The sequence below is a fragment of the Xenopus laevis genome, chromosome 8L, assembly GCF_017654675.1.
Source record: "Xenopus laevis strain J_2021 chromosome 8L, Xenopus_laevis_v10.1, whole genome shotgun sequence".
Classification (NCBI taxonomy): Eukaryota; Metazoa; Chordata; class Amphibia; order Anura; family Pipidae; genus Xenopus; species Xenopus laevis.
In genome coordinates, this window is record NC_054385.1 from 45,974,254 (window position 1) to 46,000,631 (window position 26,378).

At 37.0% G+C, this 26,378-nt stretch overlaps 1 protein-coding gene across 3 annotated transcripts in view; it reads right to left on the bottom strand.

Moving 5' to 3' along the window:
- The window catches only part of diaph2.L (diaphanous related formin 2 L homeolog), a 774,648-nt gene that overhangs the window by 701,094 nt on the left and 47,176 nt on the right, over positions 1-26,378 (bottom strand). For 2 of the 3 annotated variants that reach the window (XM_041572751.1, XM_018229885.2), the window contains exon 2: positions 3,597-3,629. The exons of the other annotated variant lie outside the window; for it this stretch is intronic. In XM_041572751.1, the coding sequence (XP_041428685.1) occupies positions 3,597-3,629 (33 nt within the window). The remainder of the gene's footprint in view (positions 1-3,596; positions 3,630-26,378) is intronic. 3 annotated transcript variants of the gene reach the window in all.

Consider the following 26,378-nt stretch of genomic DNA (forward strand, 5'->3'; position numbering starts at 1 on the left):
CTACTCTTAAGGTTAAATTGGATATTTGCATTTAAGCTTTACTTTAAGGAAACAGGCAAGAGGCCCACAAAATTGTTTAATACCAAAAATCATTAAAAACAAGGACTTTTTGGAAATCATTTTTCGTTCTGTAGAAGTTTGTGGATTACACCTTTGCAGCAATTGAATGTGGAAGTTGGTCTGTTCTGGTGTGTGCATCAAGCTATGTCCACATGGTTGTTTGTAAGTATGTTTTAAATAGAATGTAATTGTTTTTATTTACTGATACAGAATTGTTCTTCATTTTTGTGAAGTTCATTGTCTTCTTTTAACATTTATTGTACATAGTCTCATATGATCAGATTTTTGTCAGCAGAACAGAAGATGTCTGAAGATTTTAGATTTTGGATTTAGTTTTATTAATTTAGCTACAGTATAGCATTGATAATATGCATATTTAAGAGTATGTAAAGATAATGTTAAGGTAAATATTAGTATTTCTGGAGAGCCCTCTGTTACCTCTACCTGAGCTTTACCAACTTGCCTCCATCATCTACCCTGTCTTCCTAGAGCAGTGTAATGGTGTTAAAGGGTGCCATCTTGCTTCACTGAATCCTTTAAACCAGATATATATATTCAATCATGTCATTTGACAACAATGTTTACCAAATAAAATGATACAATCATTTTGTGGCCTGATTTTCTAAGATAACTACAGTATATATTGTAACTGCAGTCTGGCAGAACGATTACTTGTAAACATAAGCTAAGAAAGCAGCAAACATTCTTTCATAAGAATTGTTGCAATTTACATCTACAATATAAAGAAGAAGATAAAGAGATAAGCAAACAGCAAGTTATTTAAACCCTGGGTACTGAACCGGCTCTGAATATTTTGGGGAAAATAAGTTTTTTTTCCCGCTTGAGGGGGAAGTCTAGGATTCAATGCATCCCTAGGTAGTGATGAGTGAACTTCCATGTTTTGCCGCTGGCAAATAAATTTGCGGAAATTCGCCAGAGTAAAAAAATTTGGACACCTCAGAATAAAACTGTCGTGTGTCAACATTATTCGAATGCCCATTGACTTTAATACGGGTGTCAAAATTGACGCAGGTGGCAAATTCGCCCATTACTGTCCCTAGGTTAATATACTTAAAGATTGCTCAAATTAATACCAATGAGGGTGAGGATTTTAGTATGGAATAAGTTTATTATGGTTACATATTATGTTATTGGGGAGTATTTTAATTAGTCCCTTCTGAAGTATGCCTGTTATTAGGTACTTTGTAAAGAGGAGTTTTTCTTCATCTCGATCATACCATAGCCTTATTGCTGAGATCATCAAACTCAACTGAGGGCTTAAGTAAAAGAGCTGCAGTTTCACTTATTAAGTATTTATTTAGTTATTAATGTATTACATTCAATTAGTTACTGGCTGTTTTTCACCATTGTTTGGCTCGGTAGATGCAGAACTGGCAAGATTGCTTACTGTTTTTTTAAAAAAAACAGCATAACAATAATAAGAATATAGTATGCATGTATGCATATCTTAATTTATATAATGCTTTATGTATACACAGTTCTCTACATTTTTACAATACATTAATTAAAAAAAACATATACAAATATTACATGTTAAGCAATACAGGATGAAGGGGGTCTCTGAAGTGGTTGCAGGTTTCTTAAAGACACAAATATAATCTTTTTTATTTCTACTTTGCCCCTGAACTGAATTGGAGGGGAAAGCTTTTTTATTGTTTTGACCTTTTGCTTGCTACTCCACTTGCTATAAAAGATAGTGGTGCTCCCTTTAAGCCAGACAGAGAGGACATGGAGAATAGTTCTTTAATTTCTGTGGTTCAGTCTGAACCATTTTGGTAACTTCAAGCAACTGTTTCAAGTGGTGATATGACTGATGCCAAAACAATTAAAGAAAAATATATAACATGCTTCAAAGGTTGGGCCAGTTTTAGGACTCAGATCTGCAGATCAGAACATGGGTTCTGGGGTTGAATGAGCAATCATTTCTCTCTGTGTACTCAGCTTTACATATAATACTGATACATCTCAATATGATGTATTCAACTGTTGTACTTATTAGATATGCTACAGACAATCATTTTATTACTGCAACCCAGACTCTAGGTTGTCTAATGATCTATGCTCTGTAATTATTGTTTCAGCCTGAACTTCTATATGATCCAGTTTTGCCGCCTTGATCCATATTTCTACTTGACTTGGACTTGACCTTATCCTCGTACTTGAAAAAACGATTCCTACCTTGGTCCCGTTTAAACCAGTATTCCTTCTTTGATCATGAAATTAGGAGATCACTAAGATATTATTAACAAGTGCAGTATTTAACCTATTGTCAGATAGTTGGGTCTTCTTGCATATCATGGACCTTCCAGTAGGGAAGAGACACACAGGACTGGTTCAATACAAAATGCAGGACTGCTTTAACGTGTCCAGCAAAAAGCCCAGGTTTAAATACTATTGAATGCCTGTAGAGATATCTAAAATTATAGTAGGAAGAAGGAATCCTTCACATCTAGAAAAAGTGGAGCAGTTTACAAAAGAAGAGTGGTCCAAACTGTTAGTGGAGAGATGTAAAAAGCTTATTTAAACCTACAGGAAGTTTGGGGTGACAACATTTTGTCTATTTTTTTCAGATGTAAAAGTAAATGTAAAATTGTTAATGGGAGAGCAAAGTTCATCAAATGTAACATCAAAGCGAGTTGTGGAAATGTTGTTATCCGTTATCCAGGAGGCTCCAAAATACAGGAAGGCCATCAACATACAGCCAACGTGACATTTCAGTCCCGTCTGAGAAAGGTCCCAAAAGGGACTGAAACATCACGTTGGCTGTATATGCACTTCTAATACACTCATTTTAATCATATGGAATCCTGGTGTTGCTGGTCTTTTTTGAGATATATATATATATACATATATATATATATATATATATATACACACATATATATATATATATATATATATATATATATATATATATACACACATACATACTGTATATTGGAGTTCTAATCTTTTAAAACAAAGTAAAAACTTGTAAAAGCTTGAAATGAAAAATAGCTTTTTATCTGAGTATCTGCACTTTAGTGATGTGAAACTTCAACCACAGTGTGAGCATTTAATCTCCATGAAATGATTTGAAAGCATTAGAAAAAAAAAGTTCATATATCAAATACAAAATCAATTCCAGCTGATGAAGTCGTATACACATTAATTGCAAATTATGGTAAAGCATTCAAGGAGAACATAAAGAACATTTAGAGAATAGTGGACAACAAGAACTGGATTAGTATTTCAATTTTAGTAATGGAAGCAACAAAAAGCATTTAAAGGCAGTTATTTGTAATGACCAGATGCTTGATTTTCTGATAAGCAAAATCACTATTAGAGAAGCAACCAAATGCATAAGGAGGTAAATGCATTATTATTATTTTGATTGATGGTATGAAATCCATGCAAAATTATCATGTCCCAGTCTGCAGGCCATGCACATGCGTTAGATACATTGGTTTGATATGATCAATCAACATATTATGGAGCATGCATTGCAGGTCATAGTCTTGCTAAGACCATCTTACCACATCATCTGCCAGCGTTTTTATATGAATGTTCTATAAAAATCAAAAAGGGGAAATATATAAATTACACAAGCACATTCATATTTGACATCAAAGAAACAATATACTTTTTAAACGAGATTGCCCTGTATCCTAAGTAAACAGTAAGGACGAAAGAGAGAGGCATATAGAGAGATAGATAGATAGATAGATAGATAGATAGATGATAGCTAGAAGATAGATAGATAGATAGATAGATAGATAGATAGATAGATAGATAGATAGATAGATAGATGATAGCTAGAAGATAGATAGATAGATAGATAGATAGATAGATAGATAGATAGATGATAGCTAGAAGATAGATAGATAGATAGATAGATAGATAGATAGATAGATAGATAGATAGATAGATAGATGATAGCTAGAAGATAGATAGATAGATAGATAGATGATTGATTGATTGATTGATAGATGATTGATTGATAGATAGATGATAGATAGATAGATAGATAGATAGATAGATAGATAGATAGATAGATGATAGCTAGAAGATAGATAGATAGATAGATAGATAGATAGATAGATAGATAGATAGATAGATGATAGCTAGAAGATAGATAGATAGATAGATAGATAGATAGATAGATGATAGCTAGAAGATAGATAGATAGATAGATAGATGATAGCTAGAAGATAGATAGATAGATAGATGATTGATTGATTGATTGATTGATAGATGATTGATTGATAGATAGATGATAGATAGATAGATAGATAGATAGATAGATAGATAGATAGATAGATACGTAGATGATAGACAGATGATACATAGATGATACATAGATACATAGCTGATAGATAGATAGATAGATAGATAGATAGATGATAGACAGTATAGATAGATTATGCATATGTTTGATTCTCTATTTTTACCAGGAAATAAAACAATGAATAAATCACTACCTTGAGCATTTTGATATTAAAGAAATGCCCACCAAAGTGAAGCTGTGTTGGAAAACAAAATATACATTTAAACAGGTTTTTTTTTTTAGTTTTCTAAGGTGATATACTCCATTTGATTTTTTCAAATAATAGCATAGCATCTGTCTACATGAAAAGTCAGCACGGTCATTTTTTGAAATAGTGATAGTGAAATAGTCATATACTGCTATCATCATAAACAGCTATTCCAAATATTAATAACATACTATAAAGAGTTTAACATCATTTGGCACATTTCTCTAGGTAAGTAAAGTGATTCAGTTTTTATAAAACATTGTGTGGAATTCCTATGATTTGTTTTTCACCGCTGCTTTTTGCTTTTTTTTTTGTCATTTATCCAACCACTGACTTGTAGTGTTTCTTGAGTTAGAATGATCTAGAATCACAATACTGGAAAAATGTAATAAGTTCCATGCATGCCATGAAAAGTGCAAACAGAATCATTGTTCCAACTTCTCCCAAAACCATGGTACATCAATTACTCAAACACTATTTACTTTTACTAATCCATGCATGTTTTAGTTGCCTTTGAGTTGTGCATTGTTATGACGATAGCATCTCAACTGAAGAAGTAAATTAACACATTAAAGTTATTGACATGAAGTATGCAAGTACTTGTTTTTCTCCACAAAATGGATTAAAGGAGTATTTTTAGAAGTATTTACTCTGACACTCTAAGGGGCAAATTTACTAAAGGGCGAAGTAACTAAAACGGGCGAAAATTCACCAGCGTGACGTCATTTTGGTACTCCGGCGATTTACTAACGGTTGCTGGCATAACTTCGCTAGTGAAGGAGATAGGCTCTAGCGGTACTTCACTCCCTAACGGCAGTCAAATTTGCACTCTTGCGAATGGACGTAACTACGCAAATTCACTGATGCGGATTTTACTAAACGTTACCTGACTTTCCAGACTTGCCTTCACCACCTCAGACCAGGTGAAGTGTAATAGATTAGATAGGAGTTCCTTAAAAAAAAAGTTGAACATTTTTCTAAGTCCCAAAAAAAGCTGGAGTCTTTTCCTTTTTCAGGGTGATAGGCTGAAAAATATTGTAAATTTTTTTTTGATAACCGTCTTCCCCCCTACATTTCCTAACATTACTTGTTGTAATGTATTTGCTGCAACATATACGTCCGTTCAACTTTAACTTCCCGCCCCATGCAAATTAGTCAATGCTAGCACTATTTCGCTTCATTGACGCTGTGATTGAAGCCGTCGCTGGCGAATTTTAGGAGGTTAGTGAATTCGCCCCTACGTGTTTAAGTACAAAGTCACATGCCTATATTATCTCAAAGACCTTGCTGCTGACAATAGAAAATTGTCAGTTAAAACAATAACATCTTTTGTAAGTTTACCTTAATCCATGTCAAATATTTATTTGTATGGACATCTGTGTCATAAGCACAGTAAATTATTCCCACCAGAATCATAGTCATACAGTATTTACATTGAAATATAGAGAGGTATCTGTTAGGCCTTATGGAGTTTTAGCTCCCCTTCATGGTATTTTATTGATGTTGGAGCTGGTTACTTTTAACATATCATCCACATTTTCATCATGTTTCCAGCAATAGACATGGCATGACCTTTATAATTAATTACCTTCAATAATACATGGTGGTGTAAAGGTAGTACTAAATAATATAAGGTAATAGAGAGATGGCAGAGTTGTTCAGATGTTTTTTTTTTCTCAGATCTTGCTATCTTAGAGAAGTTTGAGGGACTCTGTGCCATGTATGACATCAAGGGAGTTATTTATTAAAGGATTTATACCTCACAAATTCGAGTTTTGTAAGGGTATTTTTCAGTCAAAACTCGAATTTTTGGGTAAAAAAAAAAATCAGTTTATTATACCCTGAAGCTGGACATAGCTCAAATCCAAAAATACTCCAGCTAAAACCTGTCAAGGTCATGTAGGCAAAGGTCCCTTGAACCATTTGAAAATGTTTGTAGCCTACATGATGTTTGGGGTTTTTCCAGTGGGTGTCCCTTGAGTGCTATTTGCTCCTGAAGTACAACTTTAGGGAGTAATTTATCAAAGGTAGTGTTTGTGAGGTTTGTGAGGCTTTTTTCTACCTCGAATTAACTCACAACTCAAATGTTTGCCTATTTTATTTAAAAAAACTATTGAACACAGTTGGGGGGAAAACTCAAATACCTTGAAATTACAGAGTTACAAGCTAATAAACCTTGAATACCTCGAATTTATCAAGTTTTTGAGTGCAAACCACCTTAAAAAAAACTGTAAATCATGAAGACAAAAAACATCTTCAAATGGTTAAAGGGACCTCTGCCAATGACTTCTACATGACCCTGACAGGTTTTTGCTGCAGGCTTTTAGCAGCTTAGGGGCATAATACATCTCCAAAAAGTTTAATTTTTTTTTTATCCCGAAAAATTTGAGTTTTTAGTGAAACTACCCTAGAAAAACTAGAACTTGACCTTTATTAAATAACCCTCAAAGTGTATGAATTTAGTAACGGGGTGATACAGTATAACCTTTTTGAAGTTCCATTTCATTGCAGAATGATGGGAAGTGTGTGTTAATCCTGCTATAACAAGTTAGAAGTTGAAAGTGATGGGCATTTTTCAGAACTTGGAAAACACCACATTAAATAAACTGTCTCCTCTTAATGTCATTTCTGGAGTTTAAGACCAATAAAGGAAAGTAATCAGAAAGTTTAAACAAAAAGGATTCAATTAAACAATATTTCAATTTGTTAAGTAGGCCTGGGATTTAAATAACCTGCAGGTGTCATGTGCTTCAGAAACACAACTGGGAATCTTCTACAAAGAAGTGACTGGATAATTTGATAATGCTCCCAGTTAATTTAAATTGGCCTACGATAAATCATGATCGGATTGTTAAAAGAGTCATATTACTTAAAATATACAACTTAATTTGATAAGTGGAGAAAATGAACCACTCTGCATTTGCTGCTAATTGTCTCTTTTCTAATTATGTCACAATAAATTAAAATTTGCAGTTTCACGGAATATTACTCTATATTTTAATATTATACAGCTAGATCAGACAAACAGTGTATTAAAGGGATACTGTCATCGGAAAACACATCACTTAATAGTGCTACTCCAGCAGAATTCTGCACTGAAATCCATTTCTCAAAAGAGCAAACAGATTTTTTTATATTCAATTTTGAAATCCGACATGGGGCTAGACATATTGTCAATTTCCCAGCTGCCCCTGGTCATGTGAAATGCTTTCTGGCAGGCTGCTGTTTTTCCTTCTCAATGTAACTGAATGTGTCTCAGTGGTTCATGGGTTTTTACTATTGAGTGCTGTTCTTAGATCTACCAGGCAGCTGTTATCTTGTGTTAGGGAGCTGTTATCTCGTTACCTTAACATTGTTCTTTTGTTTGGCTGCTGGGGGGGGGGGGGGGGTGGAGGGGGTGATATCACTCCAACTTGCAGTACAGCAGATTGATTGAAATTTATCAGAGCACAAGTCACATGACTTGGGGCAGCTGGGAAATTGACAATATGTCTAGTCCCATGTCAGATTTAAAAATTTAATATAAAAAAATGTTTGCTCTTTTGAGAAATGGATTTCAGTGCAGAATTCTGCTGGAGTAGCACTATTAAGTGATTCATTTTGAAAAAATTTTTTTTCCCCATGATAGTATCCCTTTAACTATTAAAAAGTAACTTCAAGTTATGTACAAGATGCAAATAGGAATTGCATTGTAAGTAGGTTAATGCGGCTGGGTTTTGTTATGTAATGCTGTGTCTATAAGGAATATTATTTTTCAAAAATAAAAGTTACATATTTAAATAAATATTATCATTAATTAAAATACATTTTTCAAATAAAAAGGGAGAAAAAAGCCATCCTTTGAGCATACTCTCTATAATTTCCACATGTGCGAGGGAACCATATTTATTTGACTACTTCACTCAAGGAGGCTGCATTCTGTTATGGGAATAACTAGGAGGAAATGATCAGGACAATTTCTGTCCTGCTGAAAGTCAGCACATAAATCTCTTTCTTAATATATTCATGAATGTACTGTATCTACATGCCCAAACATGCAAGCATGTGCTAACACAGTTTTGTCTCTTTACATAAATGACTGTTTGCCTTAAAGTGTATGCAGTGAATCCCTCAGCACAAATCATAACCAAATACAGCAAGAAAATGTCTCCAATTAATCTTATTACTAGCAGAAATCTGTTTGGTTTGAAATATTCAAGGAGTGAACAAAATGGCTCTCTGTCTCCCGTGCAGTTTGAATTAGGTGTAGAGGTGCATGACTGAAAGGAAAACAGGTCTGGTGTTAAAGGGCTGCCACGAGTACAAGGAAATGAATCAAGATGACTGTGAGTCACTAGGCTCAGGTAGCAACATTTTCAAACTTTGTTTGTCTACAGCATTTGAAAGCAAATCATTGAGCAATTATAATACATGTATGGGACCTGTTATCCAGAATGCTTGGGACCTGGGGTTGTCCGGATAATGGATCTTTCCATAATTTAAATCTTCATACCTTAAGCATTCTAGAAAATCATGTAAACATTAAATAAACCCAATAGGCCGGTTCTTTTTCCAATAAGGATTCATTATATTTTAGGTAGTACAAGGGACAGTTATATTATTACAGTGAAAAAGCAAATCTTATTTAAAAATGTTGAATATTTAGATAAAATAGAGTCTATGGAAGATGGCCTTTCCATAATTTGGAGCAGATCTCTCCAGTCATTGCCTCAGGTAATTGAACATACAGGTGCACCCTGGTTTGTTTGTCAGCAGAGTGACACAGATCTGTGTATTCATTGGCTGATATAACCTAGCATGTGTGTGTGCTCTTGGTTTGTATGGGGGCACAATACTTTAGTAATGAAAACAGCAATGTTTTTCTATGAGTATTGCAATGGCACATACATTTATAAATATAGTACATGTTTCTTATTGAGTTGTACAAGAAGTGCACGAAAATGAAAATTTAATATAAACTTTATCATACTGAAATGAGAAACTTTCTAAATACAATTGATTAAAAATTCTGTACCGTTTCTGAAATAATCAAGTTAATCTTCACTATTCCTCTTACATCATCTGTTTCTCTTCATTCTGTCTTTATGCAGGAGTTGGGTGTCAGAAATTCATTGACAGTTAGATCCAATATATCCTATAAGGAGGCTCCTTTTGCCTAGAAGATGTGTTAGAGCTCACTGTATCAAAATCACTAGAAATCTGGTCTCTCTACTTGCAGGATTTGTGCAAAAGGCAGTTGTTAGATTTTGTTTGTACTGGAATCAGATATTTGAACGAGCTCTAATAAAGGAAACCCCCTATAAGATATATTGAATCTAACTGTCAATGAATATCTGACACCCAACTCCTGCATGAAGACAGAATGAAAGAGAAACAGATGCTAGTGATAATGAAGATAAATTTGATTATTTCAGAAATGGCACAGAATTTTTAATTAGAAACAATACAGAATTATTAATTGATTGTATATAGAAAGTTTCTTATTTCAGTATGATGAAGTTTATATAAAATTTTCATTTTCACAATAGTTCCCTTTAAAGTTTACTGTCTAGGTTAGGCTCAGTCCACAAGAGTAGATTCGGGGAGATTAGTCGCCCCAGAGACAAACCGCCTCTTCTTCGGGCGACAATCTTCCCAAACTGCCTCCCCCCTGCCCTCCGTAGGATAAAATGAAAATCACCTGCTGCAATTCACACACTGCCTTCCCCCTGCCGGCAGAGGGCAGGGGGAAGGCAGTTTGGGGAGATTGTCACCCCGAAGAAGAGGCGATTTGTCGCTGGGGCAACTAATCTCCCCCGAATCTGCTCGTGTTGACTGAACCTTGCAGTACCTAAAATCTGTAACCCCACAGCCAATGACTTTTGCTCCCACAACCACTGCCTGTTGGCTGTATGGTTTTTAACCCTATCTCATCTAACTTAGTTACTGTACCTCCCACCAACTTGGAATGGAACTGAATGGTCTGCAAGCCTGTACTGATTAAAGGAACAGTGCAAACTATAGAGGTATATTATCAGAAACTAATTTGCAAATTAAACGCATCCTTATAAAGACCAGAAATCTTAAAATCCTTAATCCGTTTTTTGATTTGTGGCATAGAGACTGATTTGCTGCAAAACAAATTATGAATCAATTAGTAGGCTGAAGTAGCAGAATCAGTGTGCAGCAAAAAAAAAAAAAAAAATTGCACGTGAAAAACACACCCCAAAATAAAGGGGAAACATTTCCAGTCCCCTTTTATTGGTAACAGATTATGTAATGCCCCAGTTATAAAGAATGTAATATGAATCCATGTGCAAATGTTCAACTAATTGTGAATTTATTTCCTCATCTCAGGGGGTTAAATGACTAAGTGAAACTTAGGGCCTTGCACATATCACAGCTAGGAAAACTGGCATTTTTATTTTGAAATGCATTGCAGTGGTTTGCCTTCTCATTTATTTGAGAAGTTGCAGTTTGTTGATAGTTAACACTGAATTGGCATGCAGTAATCAATAGTCCCTCTGGGTGTCAGCAGAGAAAACAAACTGCTGGCAAAGTCTGACGAATAAGTGTCACCAACAGTCCTATGCACATGTTATCACACAGAGGAACACATTATACCAGTAAAAAGCAGTTTGTATGTTTCAAAGACAAATGAGCATGCCCGTCCTGATAAAGTCCTGCCTTCAGCTGAAGTGTGCTGAAGTGACACTTTATCCTGCTTCAACAAAATTATACTGATGGTTGCAAACAGTGACTAATATATATATATATATATATATATATATATATATATATATATATATATATATATATATATATATATATATATATATATATACTGTATATATATATATATATATATATATATATATATATATATATATATATATATATATATATATATTGACAAAAAAGAAAATCTCAGGGTGAGAGTACCTTTGTATGAAAAGCTTATTTAAAATGTGTTAGGCTGTTGCCTAAGGAGCTGGTGGACATTTGCAAGTCTTACTAACACATTACAGCTTTTTGAAGGAGCAGGTGAGTAAATCTATCTAGCACATTTCATACTTTCTGAAACCCCTTACAGCCCTGGTACCTGTGTCAGCTCTGGTCTGGCTTTTTATATTGCTGTTATAAAATACTACAGATACATTTTGCACTTTAGGATGAAAAGTGCAAAAAACAAGGGCAAATTTTAATTTTTTTTTGGGGCACACTTGTGTTCTGTACTTTTTTGAAATGCCCCAGTTGTGTGCACCCAGTAAATGCAGCACTGTGTTCATGGGGGGGTAACATATGCTTACCCCTCCTGTCCCCTACACATCCCATGGCACAGAGCAGTGCCAATCAGTGTCGGACTGGGACACCAAGAGCCCACCAAAAAACCTTAGACCTGGGGCCCACCAAAAGTTTTAGACCAGGGGCCAACTCTCAGTACTATTTTTCTCCTCTCCTCACTCAACCTCTATTCTCCTAGTCTCTTTTCTTTACATACTATAATCTATTATTCCACCTATTTAGCCTCTTTGTTCTCATAGAAATAGGGAATGACCATGAAATAGGCCAAATGATTAGCAGCATGGACACCTGGGCCCCCCGGGAGTTTTCCTGGTATCCCTGTGGGCCAGTCCGACACTGGTGCCAATATGGCACTAGGTAAAGAATGAGCATTTGCACTCACGTCCGGGGTCATGGTTAACGGCCGACATGTTTTTGGGTACTCCAACCTCTCAGGTCTTTGCTCTGCTCCCTCAACTTGATGTCACAGCTTTAGAAGAAGGTTTCAGTGGTGCCTAAACAGATAAGTAACAGGTTGCTTAAGGAAAGGGAAGCATTTATTCTACTGGGACACCAGGAAATTTAGTGATTTGTCCGGAATCGGGTTCATTTCTGAAAACTGGGCAAGTTTGAACCTGCGTAGTAACTCATAGCAACCAATCAGTAATTACTAATTACTAAGGGTAGAACTACATGGACGACTTCAGTGAAATTCCGGCGGATCCGATGCGATGCTGTGCCAAAAAGGCAGGTGTCAAATCGGATGCGATGGAAAATGAGGTAAGAAATTCAAATGTCAGATCTTGTTGCAGCGTATATCCAACACGACTGTCGGATGCAGACGAAGCATGCAGCATCTGCATCCGACAGTCTTATGAATGCTGCGACACCATCGAACATTGCTATTGCTTAACTTATTATCCTTTGCATCCGATTGAAACCTGCGTTTTGGCGCAGTGTGTCAGATCCAGTGCAAACACATAGAAGTCGTCTGTCTAGTTCTACCCTTAGTGTTCAACCTGCAGCTGGCTGAAAAAGCGAATCATTTGATTTGGCAAATTTGCATCTGGGCAGTAACCCATGACAACCACTGTTTATAAATGCCTCCCTTGGAGTTGCAACAAAGCAAAGTTACAACAATTTCAAACCTGGGTCTCTAGCATGAGATCCCACGTCAAAGGCTAATCATTTAGGCCAACTCCTTGTAACGGTCGACACCCAACACCAGAACAAATGCCAAGCACCCTGGTCTCGGCTCGTGCTTCAGCTGTAGTGTGACCTCCTTTGGCTTCAGGAGGAGCCCTCAGCTACTTGGATGCCACCAGGACTTAAATGAGAGGTGCAAGGCCAGATGTTCTGGATAGGCAGAGGGGCACGACTGTTTAGCGAGAGTCTTTGGGCAGAAGGTCGTAGTACAAGGCGTTAGGCAAATAGAGTAGTCAGATCAGGCCGGGTCGGGGCAAGCAGATAATAAACGTCAGGCAGGCAAGGGTCACACCAGGAAGTGAATCAGAGGGTTAAGACAGAATCAACGGCAGAAATCAGGCAAGGGGTCAGGATACAGAAAGTAGAATCGTCAAGAACAGGCTGGGGTCACAACAGGTAATCAAAACAGGTTTTCAGGAACAGGATTAGCAACAGCTAAGCACCAGGAACAAATCCTATCACAGGCAAGGTCCTGTAGTTTTAATAATCCTTATATACCTTCAAATTTGGCATGCACGCCCCTTAAGGATCCAAGATGGAGCCGGACACGGAGCATTTTAGAAGTATGAATAATGTTAGGAGATTTGAATGTGTGTTTCACTGGAGCTGGGGCTGATGAATACATTACATTCACACACAAATGCCTAAAACTAAAGTAATATTTTGTATCATACTAGTTCCTAGTGAATGTAAAATGTAGCTGAACTGCGTCAGTACAGCAGTGATAGTTCCCTAGGCAGCATAAATATTTGCGCTTCTCAGGTACAGGGTGATTTAAAGCTGAACCAATGTATTCTACAATTCCACATTTATTCAGGATTTTCTAAAGCAAAAAAGTGCTGGAAGCACATCAATATTTAGCCAATAAATAATATACTTTACAATGCAACATGGACCAAACTTTGACTGTGATTCACCTGAGTAAGTAACACTGTGATCTCAAGCAACATTCACACTGAATTTGTAACATCATTTCAAAGTGTAATTATTAGGTTATTGCCATATACAGATCAAAGAGGACTTCAGGGAAGAAAAGTAGATATAATGACTTTATTTCCCTTATAACATTTTGAATTGTTAGAAAGTAGTTCAGATATTCCAAATGCTATATTTTTTACCCCTACCCAGTGATAAACATTATAGTTTAAAAATAATAATTTCATAGAATGAAACACATGGGAACACTACAGCTCCCAGCATGCTTTTAACCTTGATAATATGTATGTGTGGATTTATAGTCCAGCAAGAACTGAAACAAAACCTCCTAGCAGTGTTTTCCACAAAGACCATGGGCTGCAACTCTAATTCTCTGGCATATTAACAATAGCCACTGATAATAGGAGCAATAGCTCAGCATTTACAGCAAAGGATTCTAAAAGCGACACTTCACATTTAGAAGCATATACTACTAAACACCTAAACAGAATACTATATCAGCCCATCTGAACCTACCATTATTGAAACAATATAGGCAGTATAGGTAATCTTGATACAACAAGATGAAGGATATACTTAAGGGAAGAAAGGCTATTTTAAAGTGTTATGTGGCATACAGGTACGGGATCCGTTATCTGGAAACCTGTTATTCAAAAATATCCCAATTATGGGATGGCCATCTCCCATAGACTATTTTAATCAAATAATTCAAATTTTTAAAAATGATTTCCTTTTTCTCAGTAATAATAAAATAATACCTTGTACTTGATCCCAACTAAGATATAATTAATCCTTATTGGAGGCAAAATAATCTTTTTGGGCTAAATGAATGCTTAAATGATTTTTTTTAGTAGATTTAATACATGGAGATCCAAATTACAGGAAGATCCCTTTTCCGGAAGCATTCTGAATAACAGGACCCATACCTATATCAGCAAAGGGGACTATGCTTTATAAAGAAGTACAGCACCAAGGAGTGCATTTAACCTTTCCAGGGCTGAGTATGAGAGCACCAAAAGTGAGTCTGGCCTCAGACTGGAAAAATGCAGTCGCAAAGCAGATAAGGAAATATTTTAGAAGTATCAAAATAAGTTTTAATAATCTTGTATTCCCTTTCATTAAAAGCGCCAGGGTATGTAACTTGTAATTTTCAAATCTAAAAAGAGAGATCTAAAGTTGCTAAGTATTTCAAGTGCCGTAAGCAGTCTCCCATCATCCCTAAGAGGGAAAGGAAGATTTCTATGCATCATGTTCTATTCAGTTGACATGGCAGTTGAGAAAGCAGTCAGGGTAAATGTACAGTAAATGTAAAATGATTTCCTGAACAAAAAAAAAAAACCAGTTAAACTGGAGCTGAAAATATGAAATTTATAGGGAACAGTCAAAAGAGAGGTCGCTTATTACAAATAAATTTAGTATACAAAGCGACACTTGGAACCAAAATATGAAATCCGATAATGCTTTTCATGACAGGTCATTCTCCTCTGATTGTTTTAATGACAGTGTGAATTCAGATTTGTACAAAATACCAGCAGTTTAGGTGTTATCAAGTCCTAAAGATGCTCTGCCAATTATCCAAAGTGCCTCATTTGAAAGTCAAATATCACACGTGACTTCAAGTTGACCTTGACAGAGACCGAGCAACTGCAGATTGTAATGTGATGTAAGGATAAAAAAGGCTAGGCCACAACCAATGCAAGCAGTGGATTCTAGTAATAGTCCTTGCTAGGCAAACACTGAGCAAAAGGAGGTCCCTTAATACTCATTATAAAAACACTTGTGCCCTGGCTCTAGCTGTGTTGGATTTGTAATCAACAGGTATAAACAGGTATAATGCAGTCCAGTCCTTACCATTTGTTTTAAAGATGGTAGTAAGGGCTCATTTGCAGCATGTGCCCACCAGTGTTCCTTAAATTGACTGATAATGTACAACTTACACTATGGGGCAAAGTTATCAAGGGTCGAATAGTCAAATTAAGAGTTTAAAAATTCACACTTTCAAATTTTTATCCACTTATTCGAATGTAAATTTAAATGTGAGATTTATCACACTACTACAATGAAAACAGTCCTAGTATAAATATTCGCCACCTAAAACCTGCCAAGTTCATGTACAAGTCCAATGAGCTATTTGGAGATGTTAATAGCCTTCCGTACATTTAAGTTTTTTTTGGGAGAAAAATTTGATTTGTACAAATCATATGCGAATCGAATCGATTCAAATTTTTGGGTTGGAACCGTTCAATTGAATGTTAGCCATTTGAATTCTTTCTTAAATAACCTCCCAGTCGAATGGTGACTATATTCGAATTAAATAAAATGTAGATGAATTCGAAATGACACCTTTGATAAATGGGCTTCTTAGTATCTTTTCAGAATCAACACGCCATAAAATATCAGCACCATTAAAACTTGTATTAAAAAATCAAATTGCATTTGCATTGAATATTCCTTTAAAAAAATAGAATGGATGTATTTGCCCTGAAGATTCTTTCCACGTATATTGGAGGACGAGGTACAAAAGCTACCACAAATATGACTCCTTTGCGTAGTTTAGTTACCATTCCATTGCCACAGGGTCCGTTCAGCGACAGCTGCTATGGATCCTTTTCATTATCTTCTATTTTTGTATTCTTGCATAGTGATATTTTGTGTATAAAATATAAACAACTGCTTGTTTCTCAAAGCTGACAATATAAGGGCAGCCTAGGCTGGTAAAAGGCTTACTAAAGTAGATGATTATTCAACCTTGAACATGGCTGCCATTAGAAATCATAGGGGCCCCATAGAACAACATTTTCTGGGCCCCACAACAGACCCAGTGCACCCCCACATTGCAGTAAAAAAGCCACACACATGAGGGTCCTCCAACAAGGTAAAAAAAAACATTGGTGGACAGGGCCCCCCTTACAAGTAAAAAAAAAACATTTGTGGCCAGGGTAGCAAAGCTAAGCAAATACTAAGTCAGAAGGAATCAGTTTTTTGTTTGTAGATGGATCATGTGGTAACTGAGTAATTGAGGCCAAGGGGAGGAAATCTGGGTAAGCACTGCTAGAATAAAAACCCTTGACTATAACAAATGGAGCTGTCTGTTGCACAAATATGACAGTCAAGTGTCAGCTTAAAAAGGCAAACACACGCAAAGTAAATCCAATGAGAAGCACATGCTAGTATGTAAACATCTGATTCAAAGTTTACATAGTCAGAACTAAAAGGCATAGCACATACAAGAAACAAATATACTCACCCATTACAACTATACAATTTAGCCCAGTTAGTCCTTCTTAATATATTTGTAACCCACTCAGGACTGATGCAAAAGTGCATACAAGTCAATAACAGCAGAATGGGTAACTCAATCAACAGTATAATTATGTATATAATTCCACTTCATGTTTATAGAGGGAAAACAATGGTTCTTTCACTGGATCCTGTCAAATTTGTGTTTGATTCTGGATATTATCTCCAGCATCCATGGGCAAACTGTTTTATTTCTCTTTGCTTTAGGGTCAGGACACATGCTCAGATTCGGGGAGATTAGTCGCCCGGCAACTTGGATCGATTCATTTTCTGAAGTTGCCTTACGAGGAAACTTTGGGCGACTTTGGAAAACGAAGTGCTCCGAGTGCCATCCCGCCGGCGATTAACATTGTCCCTGGTGGGAGGCAGTTCAGGGAGATTAGTTGCCCCGAAGAAGAAGGCCGGGCATCTAATCTCCCCAAATCTGAGCGTGTGCCCTGACCATTAGACTGTTTTGTGTAAATGATCATTGATCTTGTGAGGTGTAGATTCCAAGCTTTAATCCGGGCCAAAACTGCTTGTTCAACTTGCTCCTTTTTTTGTTTTTGTTAGCTAGGAAATCGTTTGGAGACCATCACTAGATAGAGTACAAATAAACACACTCAATCAAGCACAACATGTTACTTCATCTTTTGTGTACATTATGCTAGTTTCTTTGCATTATACATTATTTGTATAATACCAGCATATTTGCACAGTACTTTGCAGAAAATGTTTATCATTCTCTGCCACCAGCAGAGCTGATTATCTAAGTCCCTTGTGATATTCACGCATTTGGGTCAATGCATATGTCTTTGCAAGACAGAAGTACTACCCAGAGAACAACTATGCTGCCTATGCCATTCTTTTTTTTTTACTTTAACTTATACTGCGGGATCCTAATGCATAAATCTATTACGATTTTGCAATGTTTCATGAATTCTGTGCATTTGTCAGTGCGTAATATGTTTGAAGGTGGTGCCATGGTTAGAATTCTGTCTTGTAATGCTGGGATCCAAGTTCAATTAAAGTTAGGGCACTATGTACAAGAAGTTTGTTAATTCTCCCCATGCTTGGTGGGTTTCCTTCCACACTTAAAAAACACACATACTAATTACATACATATTATTAATTGCCCATAGTTTGAGTGAATTGTAAACTCCGCAGGGACAGAGGATGATATACTGTAAAGTTCTGTTGAATTCATCAGTTTTATATACATGGGACCTGTTATCCAGAATGCTCGGGCCTGGGGGTTTCTGGATAATGGATCTTTCTGTAATTTGGATCTTCATACCTCAAGTCTACTAGAAAGATGGCCTTTCCATAATTCAGAGCTTTCTGGATTATGGTTTCCCGATATTGGATCGCATGCCTGTATCAATAAATCGAGGGCCTGGCTGGTTAAAATGATGGGGGAAAAAAAAAAAATCTATAGGAAGGCCAGTATTTTTTTCCAGAAAAGGTGGCAACCCTACTAGCAACAGAACTGAAACATGGACTGTTTCTGCATTGTGCAAGTTCTGTTGTGTTTTCCTATCAATCAGTAGAAATAAAATATACCAATAAACCCTGTCAATGCAACAGGCAGAAACGAGAAGCAAATCCGAGCTTACAGCTCAAAAACAGATGCATATTGTCTGCTCTTTAGGATAATGTAAAGCCATTGCATTATGTTCTCCGCTATAGTAAGCATAGTCGGAAGCAGAAAGTTACCCCGGCAGATTTTTATCACATGAAAGAAAATATTAATTTAAACTTTTGAATTTCCAATGTCATTTCAATTGCCTTCAGTATCGTTTCACTTTGATGTACACACTCTAGCCTAGATCCCATAGAAGAAGGGTAATTTAGTTCTAACCTCAATAACACTGAAGCTAATTGCAATGCAAATATCATTAGTACAAGAAAATGAAGGTTTAATTTTCTCAATCAACTAAAAATTAACAAAAACAGCAAGATAACAGCAAATCTCTGAAGGCAATAGCTCTGGTATAACCTCTCAGAAATAGTGTTTCAATTACAGCAGAGCGGTTCACCTCAAAGTCCGGAAAAAAACGTATTACAATTAATGTTGATATTCTATAATCTTGGATAAAAGTGAAAGTAAAGGGTCTGTTCACGTTTAAAATGAACTTTAATATGTTGTAGACAATGTGATTTTGAGACAGTTTGCAGTTGGTCTTCATCTTTTATTTGTGTGTGTGTGTTTTTTAGTTGTATACATTTTTCATTTCTTTCTCAATTTGCAGCATAAAATACTGTATAGAAATGGTTGATGAGGTCACTGGCAACTGGAAAGCAAATTAATCCTAATGCCAGAATGTTCTATTTCTCTTTAGACCCACTCCTATTTAATGTCTAGCCATCATTCAAACCCCTGTGTCTGGCTGCTAAGTTCCAAGTGACAAACTTCAGGGGAAATTCCAGGCTAGAAAGCTGTGGAACAAAAAATGAAATACCTCAAAATGTCAAAGAATACAACAAGAACACTTGAAATGTGAAAAATAAATGCTGTCGATAACATAAATTCCTTTTCTGCAAAGAGAGGGAGGTATAATTTCTTCTTGCCTGAGAGAACGTGCATGTAATAATACTTGGTGTGCTCTTGCCAGTTAATTCTTTAGTGGTTTCTATATCAGCAGTGTTAGACTGCCAGCACCAGGCTTTCAGCTCAGCAGCTCTCTTTCAGAGCTAAGGGGCATATTAACTTAGCCTCCGCCATACTTCGCATAAACTACGTCAGAATTTCAGTGGGTATATAAAAGTCATACGTATGTATTTATTATTGATGTTGGTGAAATTGCTGGCAACTTTTTATTAAAAATATATAAAAATAATCAAGACAGAGATCATCTATTGTCTGAAAGAACTCACCCTGGTGGTCTAGTGGCTTCAAGTGGTAAGTGGGGATGCCCGCCGTGATCCTGGTGGGGACGCTCACAGTACAGATACTTGCGCTCCGATGCACACTTCTCCAATGACACGCGTGCCCACTTGCTTCTGGGTTTATGCTAGCGGTGTGTGACATCATCACACTGTGGCATGAAAATTTTAATTTTTAAAAGGGCCTTGGGCAAAATTCATTGGCCAACGTAAAAGGTCTATCCGTAGTTTCTGGGTGTGTTACTGTTGTTTTGACCCTGCCTGTTCCTGACCAAGTCCTGTGTTTCTGCCTGTCCTGACCTCTGCTAGTATTTGACCGTTCTTCTGGATTCTGTATTTACACTGCTTTGATATTTACCCAGCCCGTGACCCCGACTACGCTCCTTGTTCTCCATTTCTGTATAACTTGCGGTTCCCTTGCTTGCCTAAAACTCTTCCCTTGGTCCTCTCATATTAACACCTGACGGCACTCAAGTTGTGGGGGTCTCCTCCCGAAAGTTGCAGGTGGTTGCTAAAGGCATAAGAGTAAGTCATGACTGGGACCTTAAGGTTTGTTCTAGGTTCGAGGTACCACTAATAACATTGCTCTAAACATAGGCCCGCCCTAAAAAAGAAATGTGGTTAAAAAGTGCAAATAAGATATTTTTTACAGCTACAACTTGTAAACATAATACCACTTTAAATATGAAAAAAATGCCAGATCTTTTGTTTAGTCAAATTTGGAATACAGGATATGATGTCACTGACATAGCAATGTGGAGGATGTAGCTTCATTGTATTAATTCGCCAGTCAGAACCTAGTGAAATAGATTTCGGTGACAAATAAAATTTTCACACTTTGATAAATTAGCAGGTTTGCGATAGTTTGACAGGCGAAATGCAGCAAAAGTTCACCAGCAACAAGGGAATTTGCTAGTGAAGTATGTTGCTCATCTTGTTGTAAATAGGCAATGTTGTTGTGAATTGTCATTTTAGCAAAAATTTGCTCTTCAGTAAATATGCCTCATTGTATCAGCAACCCAATGAATTATGCAGGCAGAGCAGATCTTTAAAATAGAAAAGATCAGTTCATGTACAGTAAATATGAATGTTAATCTATTACTACTGTCGCTCGCATATTGTTTGGATGGGTTCCAATGTGAATTCACTCAGCTGTATATTCTGAAATAACCAGCTGAAATATGATATTAACAGTTGCGCAACAGATAATTGCCAACTTCCCCATCATCCCTGCCCGTTGTCTTAAAATATCAGGCAAAACAACATGGATTTATTTGAAACAAACAGAAAATGTAATTTCAGAAAGACTACATAAAATCCGACTGTTAGTCTAGAGTCAAATGGAGGGCAACTCCAGTCACCTGGTGTCAATCCAGAACATATGCTTGTTGTTACAGGGAGAGCCAGAAGCAAGTTGTGGGATGTCACTGCTGAACTGCTAGCAGTCTGATTCATACTGGCTGCTTGTACAAGCAAGCACAATGTCAGGAGTAGTTGTTTTTGGTCAGTCTAGTTGATGCTGCATATAGCATGTACAGACTAATAATGAATGGAACCAATGCTCAGCGGCAGCATTGATTGTGTTGCTGAAAACTGAGGGAAAAAATATAATATGTTTATGGGATACCTTATAGAGAAACCCATTATCCGGAAAACAACTAATTATGGCCATCTCCCATAGACTCCATTTTAATCAAACAATTGAAATGTTAAAAAAGTATTTTGTTTTTTAGCCTAATAATACAACAGTACCTTGTAATCAATGCTAACTAAGATATAATAAATCCTTATTGAAGGCAAAACAATCTCATTATTAATGTTTGGATCTCCATACTGTACATTTACTAAAACAAATTTCAAATTATGGAAAGATCCCTAAACCAGAAAAACCCAGGCCCCAAGGATTCTGGATAACAGGTCACATACCTGTATAGTATCTTAATTAGAACTTTATCACTATACTAAGTTTTTAGCTGCGCTCCCCTGCGTTCCGGTTTCATGCGTTCAGCCGCAGGGGAGCGCAGGAGTAGACGCACTGAATTCTTTTCAATGGGGTGGTACTCACACAGACGCATGTAAACGCCTGAACACAGGAAAAATGCAACATGCTGCATCCCAACCTGCGTTCGGCGCTTACATGCGTCTGTGTGAGTACTGTCCCATTGAAAAGAATTCAGTGCGTCTACTCCTGCGCTCCCTTGCGACTGAACGCATGAAACTGGAACGCAGGGGAGCACAGCTAAAAATGCCCGTGACTAAGGGCCCTAAGAAAGTATTGTTGCCCAATTCTGCACATGTGCAGGTGTTGTAGGGAAACTTTATTCTTCTATAGTACACATCTTATGTGTAAGTAAATATGTAAATAACTATGTAAATAAATGGTTCAGGAAAGGCTTAATCAAGTGTTTTGAACACACAGAATGTAAGCAAGGAGTTGCAAAATGCAGATGAGCTCTTTGAGTCCTCTAATAAATACTCCTTTAAATAAAAAAAGCACACTGGACAGTAAGGAAGTTGTCAGTGTTACATTAAAACTGCCCTGTGTGAAATAAATGATTGCAGCGTTCCGCCCACTCCCATCTCCATAATTGTCAAAGTGAAAGTGTGTTATTGTCTGTTCACTGACTGCTAAAAGATTTCCACTTAAACAATAGGTAATTAAGGTCAGTAGAAGACATATGCTCATGCTGCTGCACTGTCCTTTTTTTTCAGCATAACCCCCAAAGCTACAATTTAGCTTCTTGCCTTTACTATTATTGCGCTGATATCTTTAAGCAGTAATTGCTCTGTAGGCTGCAGCAGTACACACTGCCGGAAACAGCCAACCTTTGACTCTCCAGCCGTCTCTAAATTCTAGCTCCCAAAATCCTCAGCCAGCCATGAGCAACTAGGAGAATATAGTTGAGCAACAGGTTAACTATATGATTTTCCTTTAAGCTAAAACTAATGTTCTCATATCTGACTGATGGAAAATGATTCATGTGAACAGGGTGGATTAATGTACATATGTCTATAACCTAGGGGCCCAGCGTGATCAGGGGACCATCTAGCTTTTGTATCAATTATTATTTCTATTTTCTTTTAATGGTTATTTTTATTTGTGCTGCTGGGCCTGGTCCAGTCTGGTCCGGGTGTACCCGCTGGCAGAAGAATACAGGCAAGGCACATGGGTGAAGATCCAGTAATGTCACCGGCATAGGCCAAACCTGAACCGGTGTAGAGAGCTTGGGTGCATGTGTGCCTAGATTTGCACACATCCTGGCCCAACAGTAGCCTTGATGGGGGGCTGGTGCGGATACAGCCTAGGGACACCACACTTCATTAATCCACCACTGCAAGTAATTAGAAATGGGACAAATCATATCTTACTGGTTGTAGACAAACAATGTGAATGCCATTATATAAATGTGTATTAGTCAACGAGGGCTATAGTTATGTGCTGGGCCTTTGTTCATTATAGATTTACAAAAAAATAATTTGATCATAAAATAAAGTTAAAGCATTAAAACACAGACCTTAGACTGGAGATTTTCTAGGGGTAGCTATAGATACTACTCAGTAGAGCATGACCAAAACTTTGGATATTCGTTTGAGCAAGTAAAATCATTTCCCAAATCCTTTTCATCTACAATTCACTAATACTGTATGAATTGTACGCAGTTAGGTCCTTAGTAGTGATGGGTGAATTTGTCCCGTTTTCCTGATTTCCAGCGAAATTAGTGAAATGGCAAATTTTGAGGCCCACGTCAATTTTGACGCCGACGTTTATGACAATGGGAGTCTGAATAATGTTGACACGCAACGGTTTTGACATGAGCAACTTTTCTGACACACGTTCAAATTTTTTTTTGACGCCAGCGAATTTTCACACCAGTTTCACAAATTTATTCGCCGGTGGCTAACTGTAGAAATTCGCCTGGTGAATTTGTGCGTGCTGAATTTATTCATCCCATCACTAGTCCTTAGATATTGAAAGAGTGGCCAAGGGGGGGGGGGGGTTGACAGTCCCACCCTGTGTTCAGTGTCGGACTGGGACACCAGGGGCCCACCCAAAAACCTTAGACCAGGGGCCCACCGTAAAACCTTAGAACAGGGGCCCACTCTCAGTACTATTATTCTTCATCTCCTCAATCAACCTCTATTCTCCTAGTCTGTTTTCTTGATACTATAATCAATTATTCCATCTGTTTAGCCTCTTTGTCCTCATAGAAATAGGGAATGGCCATGAAATAGACCAAAGGTTTAGCAGCATGGGGGCCCACTGACACCTAGGCCCATCGGGAGTTTTCCTGGTATACCGGTGGGCCAGTCCGACACTGCCTGTGTTTGCCATGCTAGTGTTAAAGGGCTTTTGGGTGTTAACTACATGTCATGAAGATGGATATCTAGAAAAGGATTTCCTGGTTTAGGCCCATGCTCAAGAAAATCCTGGAAAATCAGGAAAATAATTTACATCACGCATAAGGAGTCAAGGGTGAATGCCACTGCCTAAAGCATTTTTGTATCTACTGTATAAAGACTACACCTGAGGAAGTCTTCAATAAACAAAACAAATTTAAATCAAAAAGTGCACTTTGCTTTCTATCTATATACTGTATATGAATAGAAAAAAAAAGAAGGATAAGAACGAGCTTCTCTAAGTTACAGGAAACTGTTGCTTATGTTTTGTCAGGGTGTGGAGCAAAGCAGAGACTTTCTAGATTACACAATGCTACAGGAATGTAAACATTGGTGTCTTGAGAGCAGCTGGATTACTTTAGAAAGCTATTAACTGCTCTCAGCACAGACATGGTAAACCTCTTAGAAACAAGTAAAAATTGGGTAAACATGTAAGTCAGTGAGATGAAGTTATGTCGGGTGGTAGGAAGCTTACAACAACCTACCAGATGAGAAAGAAAGATTGATTTATCTATTTTTTTTCTTATTTCTGCTATCTTTGTCTGTATTACTCTCATATCCTGCACAAGCACATAGCTTAGAGGCACTACTACAACCAGTGGGCTGATTATCAAAAAAAAAAATGTGATAATGATTGCTGATTTCACCAACAATAATTATTTCACATGACTCAGGAGGAAAGAAAAACTGGCAAATCGAATATTGTCTACTATATTAAAAACTGGTCATTTTTTAGCAGATATTGAGATATTAACATAAAAGCATGAGTTTGGCTCAATGAAGGGGCCCATTCACTAAACTCGAGTGAAGGAATACAGGAAAAAAACTTCAATTTTCGAATGTTTTTTTTTGGCTATTTCGACCATCGAATTGTCTACTTCGACCTTCGACTACGACCTTCGACTTCGAATCGAACTAAAAATCGTTTGAATATTCGACCATTCAATAATCGAAGTACTGTCTCTTTAAAAATTTCTTCGACCCCCTAGTTCGCCACCTAAAACCTACCGAGGCCAATGTTAGCCTATGGGGAAGGTCGCCATAGGCTTTCCAAGGTTTTTCTGATCGAAGGATAATCCTTCGATCGATGGATTAAAATCCTTCGAATCGTTCGTTTCGAACGATTTAATCGTTCGATCGAACGATTTAATCGTTCGATCGAACGATAGTTCCTTCGATCGTACGACGAACGAATTGCGCTAAATCCTTCGACTTCTATATTCGAAGTCGAAGGATTTCAATTCGCCACTCAAATATCGAGGGTTAATTAACCCTCGATATTCGACCCTAGGTAAATGTACCCCCTATTTTATGTTCTAGAAGTAACACATTGCTATTCTTCAGCTCATTTTATACCTGTCTTGGCCACAAGCATGTCATTTTTGTGATAGTATCAGGCTTGGAGTAGGGTCAAACAGATCATTGCCTTGACCCTCAAACTCATGTTAGTGGCTGTTACAAGTAAATAATGGGGGCTGGGAAGAGGCATGGTGCAAATTTTAGCACATGAAATAACTGAAAGGTCATATGTTAAAGGCATGTTGACACATTACTGTTAAAGCTGGACTAGGTCAGTTTATTATATTTTGTTAAATAATTTGTTAACATCATCTGACCAAGGATTTGCTCTTCGTTGAACCAGTCTGCATAGAACGTAAGTGCCATATATAATCAGATACTGAGTTCCTATTTAGACTTTTTCACTGAATCAGCAACACATTGGTCTAAGTATGGGATCATACCTATCCCCTTTCCTGACTCCTATCTAGTTTTAACTCAATCAGCTAATGATTGGCCCTGGCAGAAAATCATGCA